Below are 21,816 nucleotides of genomic sequence, written 5' to 3'. Positions count from 1 at the left end.
TACTTGTAACCAGCTTTCTTTGTGAACGCACCCTTAGCAGCAGACGTGTTTTTTTGGCGATTGTTTACTTATTGTTTACGCTGTACGTTTTGTTACAAAATGTAATTAGAAGAGAAATTGATCATGCAAGTGCAGGAGTACCCTGTGCTATACGACCTGGGCCACAAGGGCTACTACAACTTAGTTAGTACAGAAAATATTTGGGAATAAATGAGTGATCAATTAGATACTACCAGCCCGACTATGATCTCTTCTTCAATGTCTCTGTCATTTATTGTTTAAATTAAATTTTGTTATAACTAGTAGTTGATTAAACACTTTTTTAACTGACATAGAAACTGGAACGCCTGATGCAGTGTGTGGGAATTTGCTGGATCTGGAGAAAAACACCTGATCAGAATTAACCGGACCGAAGTCAGTGTGTGACGAGCCTTTTCACCAAATTCTGGGGGGGGGGGGGGAGGGCAACACTTGGTTGATCGTACAGAACCAAACAGAAAAAGTAAATAAATAACAAAACTACTAATTTATGTAAACTCTAATAATGTGCTACTGAGACACTAACAAATAATAATATTTTTGTTTCATATTATTGTAGAAGAATGACAGATTGTTTTCTGCCGTGCTTTTTAGGATTCGACAGGAGAAAATATTTGTATATACGAGTAAGCTAGTACAGCATATTTTTTACCCTAGCTTAGGAACCAGGGGGGCAAATGCCCCCCCTGCCCCCCCAAACGACGCCCCTGCTTTTTCATGTGTTCTAATGTACACGTACAGTTGGTCTCGACGAGGCCTTCTACACCACATTTTCAATATATAGAACGCATACTGTGGCCAGAGGTTTGTAATTTTTAGGCAATTAACTTTTATCAGAGTGTCATCATTGATCAATTTACGTTTGATGGTGTCCAAACATGGGACTGTAGGTACATTGGAGAATAGATTACTTACATCAAAGCTGACCATTATCGACCGGCGAAACTACAAACTAAAGTCTAGCATTTATTATTATTTTTTTACATTAAATGTGTGTTAGTGTGTGGTGACAAGGACTGAGTTCTCCTGTTTCTAAAAAGTGAGTGACGGCTATCTATCATCCATCTTAATTGATATTTATCTATCATCTATTGAAATATAAAATCTTGTTGTTATTGTTATACTGTATTAATGAAGTAATCGTTTTTAGACAATACATAGGATTTACAAGCTGACGTCTCAACCTTATGTCCAGTCTTCTCTTATAGTTAAAGGGTCGTTGGATGATAATTCTACATGGTAAGATTAACTTTTCTTACTTTTCAGTATATTTATACACAAGTTATATTTCCAAATAATCAGTAGTTAATTACTTGAACACTTTGCCCAAGTTTTGAATTACTTGATAACTTTGCCCACAGGTAAAATATAATTATGGATGGACTTGATTGTCTGAGCAGCTGAGTAGTTACAATACTTGCCTTCAAATCTGAATGTTACTTGTTTTATCCTAACTGAGTTAAATTCTGGACTCAGGTGCCTTTATGTCACTTTGCTGCTAACTATTGATGCAAAAAAATTATATCTACATTCCAGTGTTGGTTTATTATAAAATAATTTATAATGCCCAACAAATATAGCAAGTTTAAACAAATTCTTTGGTCTTTAGACAAACCTTCATAAAAAAATTAAGATATTTTACAATTCCTCTGTTGTTGAGGAGGCATAATTTAGTCATTATGAATTTAACATGTTTTATGTCAATTGTTTGACAAACTAAATTGATAAGTCTATTACTGTAGTATAGATTTTTCTTGTGAATATATGGCAAAGTTGAGTATGTATTCATCCATTGTTCATCCATGTATTCATCATTCAATGAGTATTCATCAAATTCTTTTTCGCTAAAAAAATGTAGGCATGTTATTGGAGTTTATACTTTTAATTTATGTTCGTGGCGTTGTTGTTATGCAAAATAATTGAACATTTCAAGCCTTAATCGAGGATCCTAATTGATAAATCACTAAGTTTGTTCTAAATAAAAGGCACTAGACGAACTAACCTCCAGCCATTCCAGGTTTGAAGTGAATTTCTTGGCTGGAAATAAAGAAGACTACGATTCGCCTGACATTGTATTCCAATTTAATCCAATTATTGGTAAAAAGCATATCTACACATACCGTAATACCTACATGAATGGCAAGTGGGGCGATGTAGAGGGATCAGTTGCTGAATGGTTTCCGTTCCGTCGAGGAAAGCCGTTCTACCTCGAGTTCTACATCACCAAAGCCGAATTTATGGTTAGTTTTGGATAAGTCAAAAGTAGTAATCATTCCTGAAAATAAAAAAATGAGAAAATGTCACAGTTTAATGATAATATGTTTTACTGCTCTAAATTTAAAAATGGTAATTATAAAATATGCACTGTATTTAGCAAAGTCGAATGGGTCATAGAATGGGTTGTCCAAGCAACATACTTGCTCTCTTTATACAGGCTTATTGTTTGTTTGCTACTCAACTTACTATACATACAAGACTATACTACCTATAGGTACACTTTCTCTAAGTTCAAAATTGTCAAAAATTATGCACTTATCTTTTGTTGTTTGAATGCTTATAAAAAATGTAGAAGTTAGCGAAGTTTATTAGTTTCCACATAATTCTTATAGGCTCTAAAGTATTTACAATGCCGTAGCCTTGTTTATAGGCTGGGTAGCTGAGTAGTTAACAGTCAATCCTGTTCCATTCCTGGGAAAAGGCATATAATTATTTAGACGTTCGAAACTGAACCCAGATTTCTTTTGATTGTTGCGCCTTTTAACACTAATCTTCCCCTGGTGTGCTTCTGTCAGGTGGCTGTGGATGGTAGGCATTACGTCTCCTACAAACACAGAGTACCTTTCAGGGGTGTCACCAAGATCCAGTTTCGCGGACATATAACTCTGACCAACGTTCACTTCCAGAACACCCCTAAGTACCCTTCTCCTCTGCCAAAGGTGGGCGAATTTACTGTTTGTAGATAATTGATCACATTTAAGTGTAAGAGCCAGCAGCTTAAAAGTGTCACTTTCATAAAAAGCACAAGTTACATGTTGAAAAATCCTATTTGAGTCAATGTTTTTCTTTATGGGTAAAAAACAATCTAAAATAACATTGTTTTTTTTAATACCTTGTTTGCGAGATACCTTCTTTGTTTTTCATGAAAACTATTCAAGGTAACATAATTTACGAAACTTGGTATACAGTTTTATTAAAAGCATGGTATATTTTAAAAATAACGATCAATAAAAAATCTGGTTTGTTTTAAAAATGACAGGTACTTAAATTTGTATAACTTAAATTTTAAAAAAATCAGCTTTTGTGAAAAAATGCCAAATCTGTGATGGTTCTAAAATGGCAATTACTTTAATCTGGATTACTTAAATCGCAAAAAAATGGCTGCTTTAATGAAAAGGTGCCAAACACTTTTATTTATCATTGAACTGACTGATTACCATTACCATTGACTGATTATCATTGATCTGACTGTTTATTGTAAAGCGACACCAAGTTCAATAAGATCGAATATTGAATACCTTAGATATCAAAGATTTCAGGCACAAAAAGATAGAATTTATTTTCCTGTTTATAATACACATAACAAATTGTCCACTTTGAGCCGTGCCTACGTTCCGCCAACTAGTGTCATGAGTCATTTATTTTTCAAATTGTTCATGTTTTATATAGTACGTGTTGGAAACTTCGATATTCTAACACCCCCAGTGGGTAGTATAGAAGTGGTATAGAAGGTAGTATAGTATAGAAGTGGGTAGTATAGCGAATATTTCTGTAAGATTTCTGAAAGATTTTCTGATATCTGATTTCTGATATACAGTTGTCCACTATGCACGGCGAGTTCTTTTTATACCTGATTGTCAACGAGATGATTTGGAGGCCTAGGCTCTATGGCTGGCAATGAGTAATGCATATGTTTTCATTGCATTTTTTCATTTTTTTAAATTGTGTTTCATGCACTGTTGGGTTTCAGTGCCAACGTCGTACTTATATACCAGTGTGTGTTCAGGACCATGACCTTCCTTGAGTTTTATAAGACCTACTCAGTGGTAGAACGTGTCATAGATCATGACATTTTAGATCTCATGTGTGGTCATCTCATCTAAATTATCTTTAGAGCTGACCATGGCAAAGGCGGAATTGAATCGACAAATTTTATCCAAATAATTATAGTAATTAAGTCTCATAGCCCTTTTTTAGATTGGGAGTTTCCAATAAGTTTCTGAAAGTATCGTGAATTCCACAAATGAGGTAAACGGACCTTTAATTTATGGCAACAGAGAGTAAAAATTGAACTGTCTCGGACAGTCGTTTCTTGCTTAAAATGTAAGCCACCACAATGTAAACATTTTATGTTTATTTGTCCGAGATTGTGCGGTACTTCCACTCTGTATTCGTCAAATGATCAATTGGGTGGTTGATGCAAGCGGTCACATTTACGTTCCTTCCAGCTACTCACAGTTCTTCGTGTTATTGGTGGCATTTAATTTTAAATTTAGATAAAAACGAAAGTTAACCAAACAACAGACACTGTATGGCGTCATTACTGTCACCAGTACCCAGTGCATTGCTCATCATGAACGTTGTTGGGGCCGTCTTTAAATGCTCTTACCCAATTGTGTACCATTACATCACTCATTATGTTCTCGCCATACACTTCACTAATCTTTCGAAGAATTTCAATGGCTTTCACACCTCTAGCAGTTAAAAATATAATTACAGCACGCACTTCACAGTTGGTGGCAGTCTCAATTGGCGGCACCATTTTGAATGCTCAAAACCGGATGTAAATACGGCCAATTTTCGCCAAATTTACGGTGCAGACTTGCCAATAGATGCACATACACATCGCACACGTTCAAAATGCGAATCGCAGCGCTGGAACGGAGAAATTAAAAAACGGAACTTACTTAAAACATGCCTCGTATTTTCAAAATCAAGGTTAAAAAGCTGATTCTTTCTTTTTTTGACCCATGCAGGTGTAAATGTTAAGTGGGGACAATATAGTAAAGAGACGGCACTTGAGCGTTTTTTCCCATAAGAATAACATGGTGGGTTTTTAGCCACTTAAAAAAAATCCTGCCCACGGCCTTTATACCCTTAAATAAATATTCTATACTATTGTCCAACTCCATAAACATTAGAATTACATACCCATTCTCAATTATATTTTCAAATTCACGCAACATTTGTACGGGAACTAGGGTGCGCTCCCGGCCGCGGGCATGGACAATGGGTATGCTCGCGTGCCCGCTCCATGGTGGGGCTTCTCGTTTCTCGTCGCTAGTGGTGACGCGGTGAAATGCCACTCCCTTAGGCTTGCTTGTTGTCTCTTGATCAAGTGGGCAACCTATCCAAATTCATTTAACAAACTTAATATCTTGTTGAAGTAATTTCTAATTTAGTAAATTACTGCTAAAATTTTTAATGTATGCATTTCTCATCTTCAACAGCAAATACAAAAGCACCTATATCATTTTATCTTACAAATTTATCTATACCAGATATTTTTAAGGGATATTTTATATTTGTAATATTCAACTGACTTTCATACGGCACATTATTGGAGACCCTTTCAGCATTTTTTTAATTCCTTGGATGTAAAGCTACTATAATTGACCAAAGGAAGCATTTATTATTAGCATTTTTATGTTTTAAACTGCAAATTTTAATTGAATACTTTTTGGTGTGGGGATATATGACTTTGGAGTTAGGGGCTTACACTTGTAAATATGCAACAGCCAATATTTAGTATGGTCATATATCCATCCACTGCCTTGTGCTTGATATTTGTGTAATGATGCGTCAATCTTTAAAAGAGTATTATTAATTTGAGGTATTAAATCTCTTTTCTCAATGGTTAGGATGGGATATTTGAGGCTTCTAAAGTCTGCAATACATTGTTTTTTCAGTTATTAATTTTTCATTTTGATCTATTGTATATTTTATAAATTTGATTCTCCTTACTAAAGTCCATTTTATCGGTAGAGGACAAGACTGAAAAGTATTTTTAGGTTCAGTTCCAATCGATTTACCAACAAATTTAATCATTGTATATGGACAATTGTTGCAAGAATACTCATTAAAAGTCTTATTACTTTGTAGTATATGTGATTTTAGAGCCATTTTTTTCCATCACAGATCAAATCACAAACTTTGCACAGTTTCGCCTTTATTTAATGTATTAACTTGTAGTGGCGAATCAGGTTGCTTTTGATGGTGAGCGACACGGAGTAGTGTTGGCATGATAGCTTCATGTTTAGGAATGAGGTCTTGGGTCGATGTCTCCTCTATGTATAGCCTTTTTGAAAAAAAAAAATTAAAAAGAAATTAACATATTTAGAAATTACTTCAACAAGAGATGAAGATTGTAAAATGAATTTTTGGAGGTTGCCCACCCAGGACTAGATCAAGAGCTACCACTGGAGACAACAAGCAAGCCTAAGGCCGGTTTTATGCACCGCGACAGTCGCGTGTCGCGTGTCGTGGCGCGACTCAAGTTCTATTGAGTTAAATGGGAGCATTTATGCACCGCGACAGCGACAAACTGCCGCGGAGCGACTCTAAATACCCGCGACAGGTTTTAGAATCGCAGCTTCAAAAAATGTGTCGCGTGCGGTTCAAGTTCTATTGGATCAAATGGGCACGTTTATGCACCGCGACAGTCGCGGCGCGACAGTAGTATTTTTCATACTCCACGTGGTATATTCTCCATATATTTATATTGATTAATGTGAATAATTAGTATATAAATGAGTTCTTTACTCTTTATTTGTAATATAAATTACACAATTATATTATGTAATGACATTTTTAAGAGGGTTGACGCAATTCCAACTGTAAATTGTATGTGTTGTTTAAATAACTGGGGTTTTGTCATTAACGTGTACAACACTACAGGGTCTATATTTAAACAACTTAATAATCACTTCTACATCAAAACACAACACACAACATTGGATTGAGAACAGACTGATTTCTTTAATTCCCCCACCACCGGATGTGAGTTTACGCGACAAAAAAGTGTCGCTGTCGCGTGACATTTTTGTCAGCCGCAAGACGTGGCGCGACTCGCGACTCGCGACTGTCGCGGTGCATAAAACCAGCCTAAGGGAGCGGCATTTCACCGCGTCGCGTCACCACTAGAGACGAGAAGCGAGAAGCCCCACCATGGGTCGGAGCATGCCCATACCCGCGGCCGGGAGCGCACTCGAGTTCTCGCACAAATCTCGCATGATTTCATAAATATACGTGGGAATGGATATGGATTGCTAATGTTTATGGAGTTGTACAATATTATAGAACATTTATATAGGGGTATATTGGCCATGGGCAGAATTTAAAAAAGTGCCTAAAACCCCACCTTGTTATTCTTATGGGAAAAAAGCCCCACGTACCGTATCTTTGCTTTACTGTCCCTACTTTACATTTACACCTGCATGGGTCTATAAATGAAAGAATTAGCTTTTTTAGCTAGATTTTGAAAATACGAGGCATGGTTTAAGTAAGTTCTGTTTTTTAATTTCTCCGTTCCAGCGCTGCGATCGGCATTTTGAACGTTTGCGATGTGTATGTGCATCTATTAGCAAGTCTACACCGTAAATTTGGTGAAAATTGGCCGTATTTACATCCGGTTTTAAGCATTCATTGGGGGATAAGTGAGGATTAGTAATATTTTTAGAGTTGGACAATTATATAGGGACATGAAAGCAATGATCGGGATTTTTCCGTCACAAAAAATAATACCTATGTTATTCTTATGGGGAAAAAAGCTTAAAGTGAGGGATCCTTGCCATATTTCCCCCACTTAAAATTTGAACAATTTGAAACACAAAACAGCCATGACACTAGTTGGTGGAAGGTAGGCACGGCTCAACGTTTAGAATAAGAAAAATAGTTTATTTTCGTTTATTCTAAAACTATTAATCCAGCCCGAAATTTGATCCAATATATCTGAATTTTAGATCAAACCTGTGGAAGGAGGGCAGACAGTCGTTGGACATCCTAAGTTGAAGATCGACCGCGTGTTTGAGGTAATATGTTGATCATCTCCTACAGTCGTGAAGACATATTATTCATCTTCTTCCACAATCACTGTGAAATCGTGAATATCTTCCTCGGTCACGGTAACAGAATCCCTGTCTTCCTCGGCCACGGCAAAATTCTGAATACCATTCAGTGGAAACGAAACCGATTCCTCCTGCATACGTGTGGAAATCATCGTCTCCCACGTTCGTGGAAACGTTATCATCGTCTCCCACGTTCGTGGACACGTTATCATCGTCTCCCACGTTCGTGGACACGTTATCATCGTCTTCCACGACCAATGCAATATCATAATAACCTTCCATGGTCGTGTAGATATCATCATCGTCCTCTTGTTCGCGGCAAAATTCTATATTCCCACGTTCACTTACGGAAACACCATCGTTGTCATCTGCAATCATAGTTGAAATCTGACTATTCCCGACGGTCGTGTAGACACGAGAGAAATGTTAACGCATGAACCACAGCCTACTGTGGAAATTTCTTGAGTGCAACAAAGGCAATTTCCAGTCGTTCCAATTACGCATTATATTTTTCCTATAGTTATACTATAAGAGATCATATAGTTTTTATATAGTTTATATATTAATATATTTATTATATATTAGTATTATATAGTTATAATAGCATAGAAATAATTATTCTTTTAAAAACCAATCAACATTTTTATACGCAAATACTTGAGGGCGGCAAAAAGAGAGCGGGAAAAGTAAGAAAATGCGGCAATTAGCAATTTTCTATAGGTACTATAATCAGTACAAGGAAGCTCACTTTGTCAAGTGACTGTCAGGTTCTATTTAAACAAAAACACAATAAAAATATAAAAGAATAACACGAAATATGTGTTGAACAATTACCATATGTACTATACATTATTAACTACTACTGTCCAAAAGTTAGATTGAAGATGAATATGCATCCGCATAAGAAGGATTTGATGACGTCATTTCCGGTACTATAAGTAGACCATGACTTTTGCCGGTCAGTGTACTGGTGCCGTTCTTTTTTTGTCACAAACCCCGCAGATACGTGTAAAATAATTCTTTGCAGATATGATGTCTTAAAAATTGAGAATGTATGAAAAATATATTTACACTTACCCCAAAACTGAAAACTACAGATAGCAGCACTATACAAAAGTGCTAACAGGCCCTCAGTATTGTCAAATGAAGGTAAAATCAGGTGCAAAGTAACCGGGATACTCCGCAAAATACCGCAAAAAAGGCATCAAGCACAGTTTTAAGGTTAGGTTCCTTCCAGAATGCCATATTACAGTCTTTTATATAATCATATTCCATATCAATAAACCTAATCCAAAACCACACACAACACTAGTTGTTCAAAATCACTAACACAGTAAGATACAAAAGTAACCGATGCGAAAATGAATTGCACTAAAATTAAGTACGAAACCAGCGCTATAACAATGTGCCCCGCCGAATACTCACGCCGAGGCAATAAGGTATCGGAGCGAAGTACTACATATTATAGTGCTTAGGTACTAAAATAATTATTGTAGTAGCCCGCTGCTAATGTTTCAATAATTCACCAAAAATAATTCGAACTATTTGCATGTTCAGTGATGTAATCTTAAAAGTACTAGGTTAATGGAATAGTAGTGTTTTACGCTGTCAACAATCTTATTGTTAAGGTTATACTGCATTAATAAAGTAATTGTTTTTAGACAACTCATATGGTATACAAGCTGAGGACACAACTTTATGAACAGTCTTCTATTATAGCTGATGGGTTTGTGAATGAAGATGCTAAATGGTAAGATCAACCTTTATGCAGTATATTTATATTTAAGTTCTATTTTTTTATAATCAGTACATAAATACGTGATCACTTTACCTACAGGTGAAATATCATTATGGATGGACTTTGTTGTCTGATCAGCTGAGTTACAGTACTTGCCTTCAAATCTGAACGTGATTTTTTTTATCCTTAGCGAGGTCAATTCTGGACAAAGGTGGCTTCTTGTCACTTGGCTGCTAACTATTGATGCAAACTACAAGTAGGCTAGGAAAGTTGGATAGTTACAAGATCACAGTTTACATTTTCCCTTAACAAAACATGAAAAATACTAATGGTGCAAAAAAATGTCAATCTGAAATTATCTTTAATCATTACGATAAGTTTTTGGATACCTGGTTTTCAACACAAAATTTACAATCCATCACATTATGATTTGTGAGTGTCTGTCTTAAAATATGCTAGAAGTGTAAAAGTGTTATCTACATTCTAGTGTTGGTTCATTATAAGATACGGTAATTTAAATTGTCTATCAAATTAGCATTGAAGGAAATTAATAACTAGACAGATTATTAATTCCAAGTAGATTTGATGTGACTATTTTTTATTTATAAAACAGAATAAAAGTCACTTGGCAACCAAAATCCAAATAATCAAAACATAAAACAAAAACAAATCACCTGTACTTCTACAGTGAACTTCTTCAGTTACATCAGACAGACAGATTAGTTACATCTTCTCCCCCACCGCATAAAACCGCTACCTCGGTAAGGGGCGATTTCCCATTTGTAACAGTGGGTAACGTCAACTATTCAGCATTGTCCATCTTTTCCTGGGTCTACCTCTGATATTCGTCCGAGAGGCCAAGTATTCCTTGGATTGTTTTCGTCTCCTATGATAGCCAAGTCACCAACTTTTGATGGTTCAGCTCTCATATGCCACTTGCATCGCTTGGTTGTACATGGAATATATTCATCGTCTCCAAAAACTGTCAAGGCGGGTTTTCTCTCTTGCAAGTAATTTCTTACAAAGGTTGTCTTCAATAATAGGGAACTCAAATATCTCCCCGAGGAAGTGGTTGGGTGTTGACGGCTTGGGGTCTCCAGAACCCCATCTGAATCCGTTTCTTGAGACGGTGCGTTGGGGTTGAGCATTGTTGAGGTTAGCGACCATCTTGGATAATTTCAAACCGCTGCTAAAGAGTTATTTACTCTCCAAAAATATTTTTTCAAACACCAAAGTGATCATAGTTTAAACGAGAGCTCGCCTTATGGTCGAAAACTCAACCAAAAGTATGTATTGTGCAAAATATTTTCAACCCACGCTGTAAATAAAACATTCAATTTTAATTTATTTAATTTCTTTTGATTTTCTGTTTATATTTTGTTGTTATTCCGTCGCCAACATGACAACCCATAAGGCCCATGTTATTGTTTTTAAAAATTTAAAATTCATTTTTGTTTTTATATTTTGGCCTATTTTAATTTTTAAAGGAATTCTGCACATCTACAGGAAAACATCTTCATTTGATACCAACCACGTGCAATTTGGTCTTGTAGTATGGTCAGGCTAGCTGTCATAAGCTTTGCAAAAGTTTTTTTAGTATATTTACATCTAGTATTAATACTATAGGATTAGAAATGTTCTTTGCAGTGTTGAATTGTTCTCCAAGGGAGTCCATGAAAGCTGTCGACCATCTTGGATTAGTCCACCATAAGAGCAATGTTAAATTTGTTAATTTTAAACCACCACTGAAGAGTTATTAACCATCTCAAAATATTTTTTCAAACATCAGAGTAATTTTAATTTTAATATTTGGAATACTGTGAGACGAGAAATTGTCTTTGTAGTTTTTTAATTGCTCATTGAGTTAAAACGTCCAGGCTTCAAGGACTCTTAAGGGTCTTAACTGCGTTACGTAGCTCTTTTTCTGCGGCCACATAAATTAGTTCCGTTCTCAAAATACATCTTGGAAGGACAAGGTATTCGACTGATACATGCTTAAGAACCACAAAAACAACTTTATGTATTCAATGAGTGGGCTACTTCTAGGTGTGTACGGCACGTGTGGTTAGGTAAGTGCAGATGACGCCGTAGCGTTTTTCGTGACGTCTTCCATAGTCATCTCTATTGGTCCAAAATAATCAACACCGGTAAAGAAGAAAGGGTGTTTGGCTTCCGAGACTCTAGATTATGGTATAGGAGCCATTTGGGGAGGTGTTGGTTAGGCACTATTAATTTGGCACTTCATGCAAGTATTTTTCACCTTTTTTACTGCACATCGTAGATAAGTTATCCAGAATCTCTTTTCACTACGTTAATAACTGTTTCTATTCCTTAGTGGAAACAATCTGCATCAATCATTCTTATAATCAGTTTAGAAATATGATTTTACCCATCTAGTAGAATTGGTTGTCTTTTATCCGGTCCGAAAGCTGGGGCATTGCTTGTTCTTGTTGAAATTTGAATTAGACCTGTCGATTCTTCAAGAAAGGCAACCAATGCATAGATATGACTAGATTTAGTTAAGGGTCGCTTGCGGGTCAACAAGTATTTTTCATCACTGAAGCTTTGGTCTTGAGCTTTCTCCAAAAATACTTGTTCCGCTGCATTTTTCTCATTTGGGTGAAGCTCAAGTATGACGTCATATTCAATGTGTAGTTGAAGATCTTCCATGTTATCTAATTTGGTTCGCTGTCTCAGAGCCTCAATATATTTTACAACCCACCCCAGTGTTCGGGTCAGCTTTTCCCAAGAAGAAAATGTGTAGACATAAATAAGTGATTGGACTTCTTCGTGGATACCAACGTATTGTTACTTCATTTCCAAGTCTCCCTTAGATTCCAGGGTAGACGGTTGTTATGGCCAGTTGTCTACTTCACTGGTTAGGAAGCTTGGTCCATGGATCCATTCTTGCTACAACGTAGAGTTGAATCTCCTGCTTGACCTCGTTGCAAAGTCTGCCGCGTTTTGTTTTGCAAGGACCCATCTCCACTCTTCAGGCTGTGGTAGACGCTGGATGTCTCCGATCCTATTTGAAACAAACAGTTTATATGTCTTTGGGGCCTCCTTAATCCAGTGTAGGTCCGTAACCGAGTCAGACCAAAATTATTGTTGGTCAATGTGAATTCTAAAGTCATTTTCAATTCTGTTAGCTAGCCTGCATTCAGGAATCGTCGATCTGTTGGACAAGATAAATGACCGCTGCGAACGTCTCCTGACTTGCATCTACAAACGAGTGTGGACTGATTTTCTTAGACTTGCGATTGTTCTTGAAGTAACAACTTGGAATACTAAAGATTTGAAGGTCTTGAACTTCTTCTAGCCAACATTTCCACTTCTCAACTTCCACTTCTTGTAATGTGGTACTACTTACTGTAGTCTCAAGTTGTCTTGATCTGCCAGACTTCCTGAACAAGAAGCCTTCTTTTAATGTTCGTCGGTCAAACTAGGCATAAAGGGTCGAAAATAGACATGACTGCCCTTAATATCTCTCTTTTTGTCGGATACAAAGCCTTTTCTAACTTTTCAGCACTATGTTGATAGTCAAAACTGTCTGATTCCGCAATCCATCACATACCCAATTCAATTATGTCGCCTACTGTGATTAACTTATTTTATACTTAATTACTAGTGCATATATTTTTAGTCAGTCTGTCTGTATTATTTATAATTTTACCTAACCCTCCATGTTAAACTTCCCTATCCCAAGCATGATGTATACAACTTCTTTACTTTACGAGTGATGTTAAGTTGAAAAATATTGTTCGTAATCTCCTGTATATTGTCGGGTCAGGTAAAATCTTGTACGTTACACGTTACGCAAGAGCTTGGATACATCAATTAGGAGAATTATGCATTACATTATGCACAACATTCATCTGCGTGATGTAAAAACGCTCTTACTACACTTGTAATGTAAATAGCTATCTTATAGGTACTTATTTATCGTGCATGTAAACCTTTAATTGATTTCATGTATCTCTCGGTTTACCTTGCTTACTATTTATTGACATGATATATTAAATTTTATGTATAATGTTTAATGATCAAATAAATCTATCCATCTATCTATCTACCATGGACTCTTCTGTGGGCAAATTGGTGTCAGATATCAATTGTCTTTGTAGATTTTGCTTTAAGGTATTCAAGAACATATTGTAAGACTTTTTCGAGTTTCATAGCCAATTACACATTTTTAAATCGTCCGGCCTTGTGTATTTCAGAAATTTCTCGTATTCGAGAACGAGCCTCCTCTTCAGAGGTGGTAGAGTCTAGGTAGGAGGTTGTCCATGTATTATTTTGCTGCAGGGTAGATAGACTCAAACTGCTTTGAATTGTGGTTAATTACGTAGAGTGCAGAACATGGCAAACAAGTAGAACCGAATGTCATGGCTTTCATAAGGTACGTGACTGGTTCTTGATGCGGATTTCAAACGTTTGTTCGTGGTTTAATGTTGTTTTAAGATAATTAAAGATTTGTTCAGTCTCAATCAAGAGAATCGTAGTGAAATATTCACTACGTTGATCCGTATCAAAGACACCAGACAAACTAACCTCCAGGCATTCCAGGTTTGAAGTGAACTTCTTGGTTGGATATAAAGATGACGATGATTGGTCTCAAATTGAAAAGCCTCGCATTCTAAAAAAAGAAGACGATGGTCGGCCTGACATTGCATTCCAATTTAATCCAATGTTTGCTAAGAATATCAACACATACCGTAATACCTACATCAATGGCACGTGGGGCGTTAAGGAGGGATCAATTGCTGAAAGGTTTCCGTTCCGTCGAGGACAGCCGTTCTTTCTCGAGTTCTACATCACCAAAGCCGAGTTTATGGTTAGTTTCAGAAGTGTCAAAAGTAGTAAGCATTCCTAAAAATAAATAAATGTGATAATTTCACAGTTCAGATGATAATATGTATTGCTTTTACTGCTCTAAATGTGATCATGGTAATTCCAAAATATGTATTTATCAAAGTAGGAACGGAGGGCTTTCTTTGAGGTATGTAAGACTTAATTAAATAGTATATATACATGAGCGGGTTGTTTAAGCAACATACTTGCTCCTCTTAATACAGGCTTCTTGTTCGTTTACTTACTCAACTTATTAGACATACAAGACTATACTTCCTATAGGTCCACTTTTTCTAGGTTTAAAATTATAACCAGTTATCTTTTATTGTTTTGAATGCTTATATAACATGTAGAAAGTATCAAAATATTATATTTCCCACTTAATACTTAGAGTATCTAAAGTATTTGTCTAAAGTATTCTGTAGCCTTGTTTATAGTCTGGGTAGCTGAGTGGTTAACAGTAAATCCTGAGAAAAAAGCATATCATTAAGACTTTCTAAACTAGACCTTGCTGTCCTTGGATTGTTAGGTCTTTTAAAACTCATCTTTCCCTGGTGTGTTTTTATCAGGTGGCTGTAGATGGTCGGCACTTCATCTCCTACAAACACAGAGAACCTTTCAGGTCTGTCACCAGGATCCAGTTTCGTGGAGATATAACTCTGGCCAACGTCGACTTCCAGGACACTCCCAAGTACCCTTCCCCTCAGCCACAGGTGGGTGAATTTGCTGTTTTGTAGATAATTTGATCACATTCAAGTGTAGGAGCCAGCAACTGAAAAGTGCACCATAAACAAAAGCATAACTTAAATATTGAGGAGTGTTAGGGTAAGTATTATTTAATGGTGTAAAATTAGAAAAAATATTCATCCGACTAAATATAAACAAATCTTTTATCCTTAAGGATAAATTAAGGACTTCCAAGGCCAGCTGGGCAAAGGGAGCCTGATGGCATTTCTTGAAAATGATTTTTATTGAACACCTAGAGCTTAATTAGAACCTCTATTTTAATTCCCGAGTACCTATGGTTTGTATTTTTTGGTTAAATTGATCAGTGAGTGAGTGAGTGGTATTGCCTTTAATAAGTATATATTTTGATGACTCTTGAAATATTCTTTTGCATGCTACAATTACATTGGCGTATGCTGTTTTGTATCATTGTTATAAAAATAAATAAATAAATTACCTAAAAAGTTGTGATTTTATGATAAAGTGTTATGTACTCTTTTATTTAGCATTTAAAAATTCCTAATAAACAACATCAAGCTCAAAAATACCAAATAGAAAAAGGGGAAATATCATGATTTATTGTTGTAAACTAAGTAGATGGTCTTAATTATCAATTATTTAAGATGGGGACCAATAATATGACTAATAATAATATTAATATGGGGATCGCTGAATATGTCCTATTAAGAATTGGATTTAGAACTGGAAATCCACCTAGTCAGTAGGTTTGCTGGTTGTGGGCGTATTATAGAGCAATATTTACATGTTTTTAAATTGTAAAGGTTTTTTTGTTTAACAGGGCAAATGAAAATGTTAGAAATATAATCATTGTTTTGAATTTACTTTTACTAGTGTGTAGTGTTCTTTTAAATGCATTCTAAGTTTTTTTGCAGGGAGTGTGGATACCTGCAGAAGATTATGTAAGTAGAATTTGAGTTGGTTATTATTATACGTTGAAATTAATAACCCAAAAGTAGTGGTTATAGAATAGAAGAAAGTCTTATAAAAGTAAACATTATTAATAGCTAAATACTCCAATGCAAGTTTATGAAAACGAATACTTGATAAAAAAAAGTATTCTTGATATCACTGATCAACACTTTATTATGAATAATTCAGATTACGATTAAATTTATTTTCATTATTGTGTTACAAAAAGTGCAATTTATGTCCAAAAAAGTACAAACTGACAACAAAGTCCAATAAATTTATTTATAATGCATTTTTATTTTTTGTATCTTTATATAATATAGAAATTAAGGTTCAACAGGTTTACTATTACATTTAATCTTTAATTATGCAGAATGAGGAGGAGCATGGCGTACAAATTACTACCTCTGTAAGTACGGTATGTTGAGAATATCATTTTTATATTTTTGATGTAAAGATAATTTTTTAAATTAATATATATGTTTTAGCTCTTGACCTGGGATATAACTAACAATAGGTTTTATTTTTTGTCAACAGCTCAATAAGTTGTAACCTGAGTTAGAGCCGTTTCGGGATTAACATGCCATCATCAGACATCTTCAGCTGAAGCAGCGTCGTCACATTGGAAACACATAACATGGACACATTTTACAATTACAAAAAATACTAACATAAAATTAACAGGCCTGTCACTAACGCGGTACCAGTTGACATGATCTGAACTCAGGTTATAACTGATTGAGCTGTTGACGAAAGTAAAACATATTTTAGTAACATTTTTGACCTGCTGAAGTAAACAAGTCTGGCCCGTAGACCACAAATACTATTATTTGATAATAAAATGGAACGATCCATTCTAGAGGGTCAAGATTCATAGGTTTATTCGCTGATCTAATCGTTGAAAACTTAACACAGCATAGAGAGGGGCCTGGCCTTTCTGGTGACGTCTGGTTTACTACCGTGGTTTTACTGTGCAATGTCTATTTGCAGTATTCACTACCACATTAAAGCAGGGATATATATAGAGATGATGAATATAACATTTAAATTAAGGGGCTTGCCATCATTAGATGACAGATGTTTTAATACCTCTTGTGACCCTTGACATTTTCTTATTAGGACGTTTGTTTACGATAAAGCATGGAAGAAATTGCCATTCTAATTTGTTTTGGAAAACCTGAAAAGGTCAGTAGTTTTTTAATATTTAAGGTAGATGAACATGCACTATCCAATGTGTAGGGTTTTAATGTAAAGTGTAATCTGAAGTTTATATAAGAATATTTTAAAGTGACAGAAGATCGTTTAACTGCCAAACCTAATTTTCCTTTATTTTATTTTTTTATTTGATTTTCAACTTGCAGATTCTCTTGCAGAGTTTGAAATTAAATGAAATGATGAAATGAAATAATATTTTATTCGTCTATAGACATATAAATGCATGAGACACAGTAAAATTATATAAATACATGTTGGAAGAGGCACAAGTCAAGTTCAGTCAACTAATAATAATAGTAAGCATAGACAGATATAAAATAATAAAATAATAAAATAAAATATTATTTTATATTTGTCTTACCAGTTCAGGGGCAAGCCACAACAATGAGTAAGTAAAGCATAGACAGGCTGAAAAGAAATTCAAGGCTGGAATTATATAATCATATGTGGTTATGTCTTTGGTTGTAAAGCAAAAAAATCATCAATCTTTTACAGAGGGTTTCTGACAAGCCATTCATAAATTGCATTCTTAAAACTATTGTAGGGGAGGTGAATTAATCTTGGCGATAGTTAATTCCACAACTTTCTACCCATAATAATATGGCTTCTTTTAATATTTTCCAGTCTTGTAAAAGGAGTGTCAAGGTTTTCTCTTTTCCTAGTGTCAAAGCTATCCCAAAGGATTATCCCGTAGCTTAGAATTGACTATACAGGTCCAAAATTAACATTTTTGAGATGATTTAGAGGCAGTAGGTTCCTTAATTTTCTAAATAAATAAGTAAGCCTACTTAGTCTTGTGCATATATGTTGTACCTGGGAGTTCCAAGTCAGTTGGGGATCAACAATTACTCCAAGAAACTTTACATTTGAATTGCTAGTTTCCTCCATTTGAGGTGTAGGCCGCAAGCTAAAAAGCATAGACTGTGTTTTGTCCTCGTTGATAAGGAATTTATTTGCTGCAAACCATTCAGTGGTCAAACTTAGGCTACTTTCCACTGCAGCTACAAGCTGCGTTACATCTGAACCCTTACTTAGAATGGTGGTATCGTCTTCATAAAAATATGGATCACAATTCAGGCTGAAGGGCAGGTCATTGATGGCAATGAGAAACAGGAGAGGACCCAATACTGAGCCCTGAGGTACTCCACAGTTAGTGGATAGAACAGAGGACCAGGTATTGCCTATGCAAACTGCCTGTCTTCGATCAGCAAGGTATGTCCTAAAAAGGCTGAGGCTCCCACCACGGATACCATAATACTCCAGCTTTTGGAAGAGGATACCATGGTCAACACAGTCAAAGGCCTTCTTGCTTAGGTCAATAAAAGTAGCCCAAGCAGCCTCTCGACTTTCAAAACAATTGAAGACTGTGCGGACCATGGCATCGATGGCCCCCGTAGTAGAGCGTCCAGCCCTGAAACCATATTATTGTTCGTTGAACAGAGCATGATACTCAAAAAGATTACTCACCTGGTTACCTGGTTACATGTTCGACTACCTTAGCCAAAGTCGGGACCAGACTGATAAGCCGATAGCTCTGAGGACTAGCTTTATCCCCCTTTTTGAAAATCGGACAGATCTTTGACAATTTTAAAAATTCAGGAAAATAGTCCTTCCTGAAGACAGGCTTTTATGCATACTGTGAGAGGGAAAAAAACACAGGAGAAGGTCTCTTTGATGAACCAGTTGGAAATGTCATAAATATATTTAGTTTTTGAGTTTTTCATCTTCCTAATTACCGATAGGACTTAATCACAAGTTACGTAACTAATCCTGAATGATGCATTTGTTTGAGAGGCATTCTTTAGAAAAACGTCAAAAGAAGTATTTACACTACTTATCTCAGATCTAATACTAATTACTGAGTCAATAAAAACTTTATTGAGATCATTGGGATGTATGGGGATGTCAACTTGTTTTGTACTACTACCAGAGTTCTCTTTTCTTTTACAATTTTCCAAGCAGTTTTGCATTTGTTTTGCGAGTTCTCTATCACCTTGGCATTGTGTTTTAGCTTGGCATCATTGATCGCTTTTCTATAGAACTTTTAGAATTTTGATATTCTAACTTAAGAGTAGGAAAATTATTACTAGACTTAAGGTTAAGGTATTTAAGATGAAGTTGTTCCTTGAGCCTGAGTAAATTATCATCAAACCAGCTATGTTTAAGTGTGTTTTTGTTATTCTGAGGCTTAGATCTAATAAGTGGAAAACACAACAAACTCATGCATAAAAGTCTCAAAAAAGTTTTGAGAAATGTTACCTGGTTGTAGTGTTCCAAGGGGAGTAAATTCCTTTGTCCAATCAGTGTTGAGCATTTTTGATTTGAAAAGTGTGAGATTGTGTTCAGAGGAAAACCTTATAAAGGTCTTCTCGTCTGTATTTACAGGCTCAAGGTTTTTACAAACAATTGCAAACAGAGCGAGTCCATCATGGTCCGAAAAGTGACACGGAGCAACAGAGGTGGAGAGGTTATCGCTGCCACAGTTTGTGAACACGTTGTCAAGGCAGGCGTTGTATCTTGTTCGTTGGTCGTTGTGGTGATACAGGTTATGTTGTCTTAATAGGTTCAGGAGTCTGATGACCGGGGTACTTGGCTTGGTGACGTCAAACTGGGCATTAACATCACCACTAATTATAGTTTTGTAATTGGGCCATTTTGAGATAAGGTGGAGGATTTTTTCCAGGTTTTCAAGAAACAACCATACACTGCTATCTGGTGTGCGGTAGATAGACATAAGAATAAGCTTGTGCTTACTTATAAATACAGCACACGCTTCAATAGGCTTTTCAATGTAAATGTCTGAAAGGTTAATTTTACAGCACTGAAATTCACTTTTGGAAAAAATAAGAGTTCCACCTCTGCTAGAGCTATCAGTTTTAAAATTATACCAATAATGTAATACCCCCAACGTAGCAGATATGCAGACTAAGCGAATGCTCAGCTGCCTGATTATATTTTAGCTCAAATATCTCCCTTAAAATGTCAGATTAATTCCCTGTAAAAAAAAACATTAGTTTAACGAATTCATAGGTTTTCTGCTACAGGAAAGGTAAGAGTGTTTTACGTGTGAAACATTAATAGTTTAATAGTTTTAAGTCTTTTTAAGCAACTTAAAGATTGAGATTGACGTAGTACCATAAATAAGCTTGATATACTCTTGCCAAATAAGAAATTGAACTTATAATTTGTCTTGTATGGTTACAGCAGACAGAAAACCAGAAACCATGATGATGTTATGATGTGAGACAAACAACAAACCCATGGAGAGAAAATATACAAGAGAGAAAATGTCAAACTTACATTGTACACCGTAATTAGGATGCAGTACTAAATATAAAAAGCAGTATTAAAAATGTCTTCCACTATTGAGATCTATTTCGATCTATTTGATAAAAACATATCTTTAGTTCTTTAGATTTTCACTCATGGTGTCATTCTCAAGCCTTAAAGACGTTTTGTCACTCCTAGGAGGTCGTCATTAAGTCTTGAAAACAAATACACGAGACACGCACAAACATATTTACAAATAAATAAGACAGTATAGCCATACAAACACTAATTTTCACGACACGGCTGCGGGTTCAGGGTGTAGGTCTAGACTGACCGTCACCGTGTCCGTTCCCTCCCCCCTTCCATCACATTGTTATCAGCGTCTTTGTCTTCTGATAATCCTTCTATCATTGCGGCTGTTTCATAATTATGTCAGATTCAAACGACATTTTTTCGTTAAGAATGTGTTGGGGGATTTTTGGAATTGAACATCTCATATTCTTCAATAGTGTCGATGATACGGCCTCTTTTTTGTGTAAAAATGTAGCACATCGATGGTTTTGTTTCTCAAAACACCTGAATGTTTATGGAATAGCATTGTTATTTGAAATTTTTTTCTTCAATGTGCTATTTAAGTAAGTGCCGAACTCGGTTGATATATATATTGGATTGTTGGATCTTTTGACAGTGTAAACGTTTTTATCTTTGTGTTTCTTAATCAGTTTGTCAATAATATTACTATTGTACCCATTGGACACTGCGATGTGTTTTTGTGTGTTGACCTCCTCCTTGTAATCTTCTTTAGACAATGGAATTGACAACAATCTATTGACGAAACTATGATAAGTGGCTAATTTCTGATTTTGAGGATGGTGTGAGGTATTGTGTATCGTCTGGTTTGTGGTCGTAGGTTTACGGTAAATTTGGAATTTCAGTTTGTTTTCGTCACAGCATTTTGAAATGTTTAAGTCCAGAAAATTTAAT

At 35.7% G+C, this 21,816-nt stretch overlaps 1 protein-coding gene across 7 annotated transcripts in view; it reads left to right on the top strand.

The window, feature by feature from the left end:
- The window catches only part of LOC129005765 (uncharacterized), a 53,946-nt gene extending 33,019 nt beyond the window's left edge, over positions 1 to 20,927 (top strand). Inside the window, exons 11-21 of one of the 7 annotated variants that reach the window (XM_054434774.1) lie at positions 1,190 to 1,278; positions 2,057 to 2,279; positions 2,832 to 2,975; positions 7,998 to 8,066; positions 9,764 to 9,852; positions 14,407 to 14,674; positions 15,261 to 15,404; positions 16,311 to 16,337; positions 16,721 to 16,756; positions 17,467 to 17,532; positions 20,767 to 20,927. In XM_054434774.1, the coding sequence (XP_054290749.1) occupies positions 1,190 to 1,278; positions 2,057 to 2,279; positions 2,832 to 2,975; positions 7,998 to 8,066; positions 9,764 to 9,852; positions 14,407 to 14,674; positions 15,261 to 15,404; positions 16,311 to 16,337; positions 16,721 to 16,756; positions 17,467 to 17,484 (1,107 nt within the window). In that variant the 3' untranslated portion in view covers positions 17,485 to 17,532; positions 20,767 to 20,927. Of the gene's footprint in view, positions 1 to 1,189; positions 1,279 to 2,056; positions 2,280 to 2,831; positions 2,976 to 7,997; positions 8,067 to 9,763; positions 9,853 to 14,406; positions 14,675 to 15,260; positions 15,405 to 16,310; positions 16,338 to 16,720; positions 16,766 to 17,466; positions 17,533 to 20,766 lie in introns of all 7 variants that reach the window. The other 6 variants (XM_054434771.1, XM_054434773.1, XM_054434772.1 and 3 more) reach the window with 6 other exon arrangements.
- Positions 20,928 to 21,816: the final 889 nt, after the last annotated feature.

Source organism: Macrosteles quadrilineatus, unplaced genomic scaffold, assembly GCF_028750875.1.
Source record: "Macrosteles quadrilineatus isolate MER2022 unplaced genomic scaffold, UCM_ALF_1.0 Scaffold_32__1_contigs__length_1466915, whole genome shotgun sequence".
In the NCBI taxonomy this organism is placed as follows: Eukaryota; Metazoa; Arthropoda; class Insecta; order Hemiptera; family Cicadellidae; genus Macrosteles; species Macrosteles quadrilineatus.
This window is presented reverse-complemented; position numbering and strand designations above follow the sequence as displayed.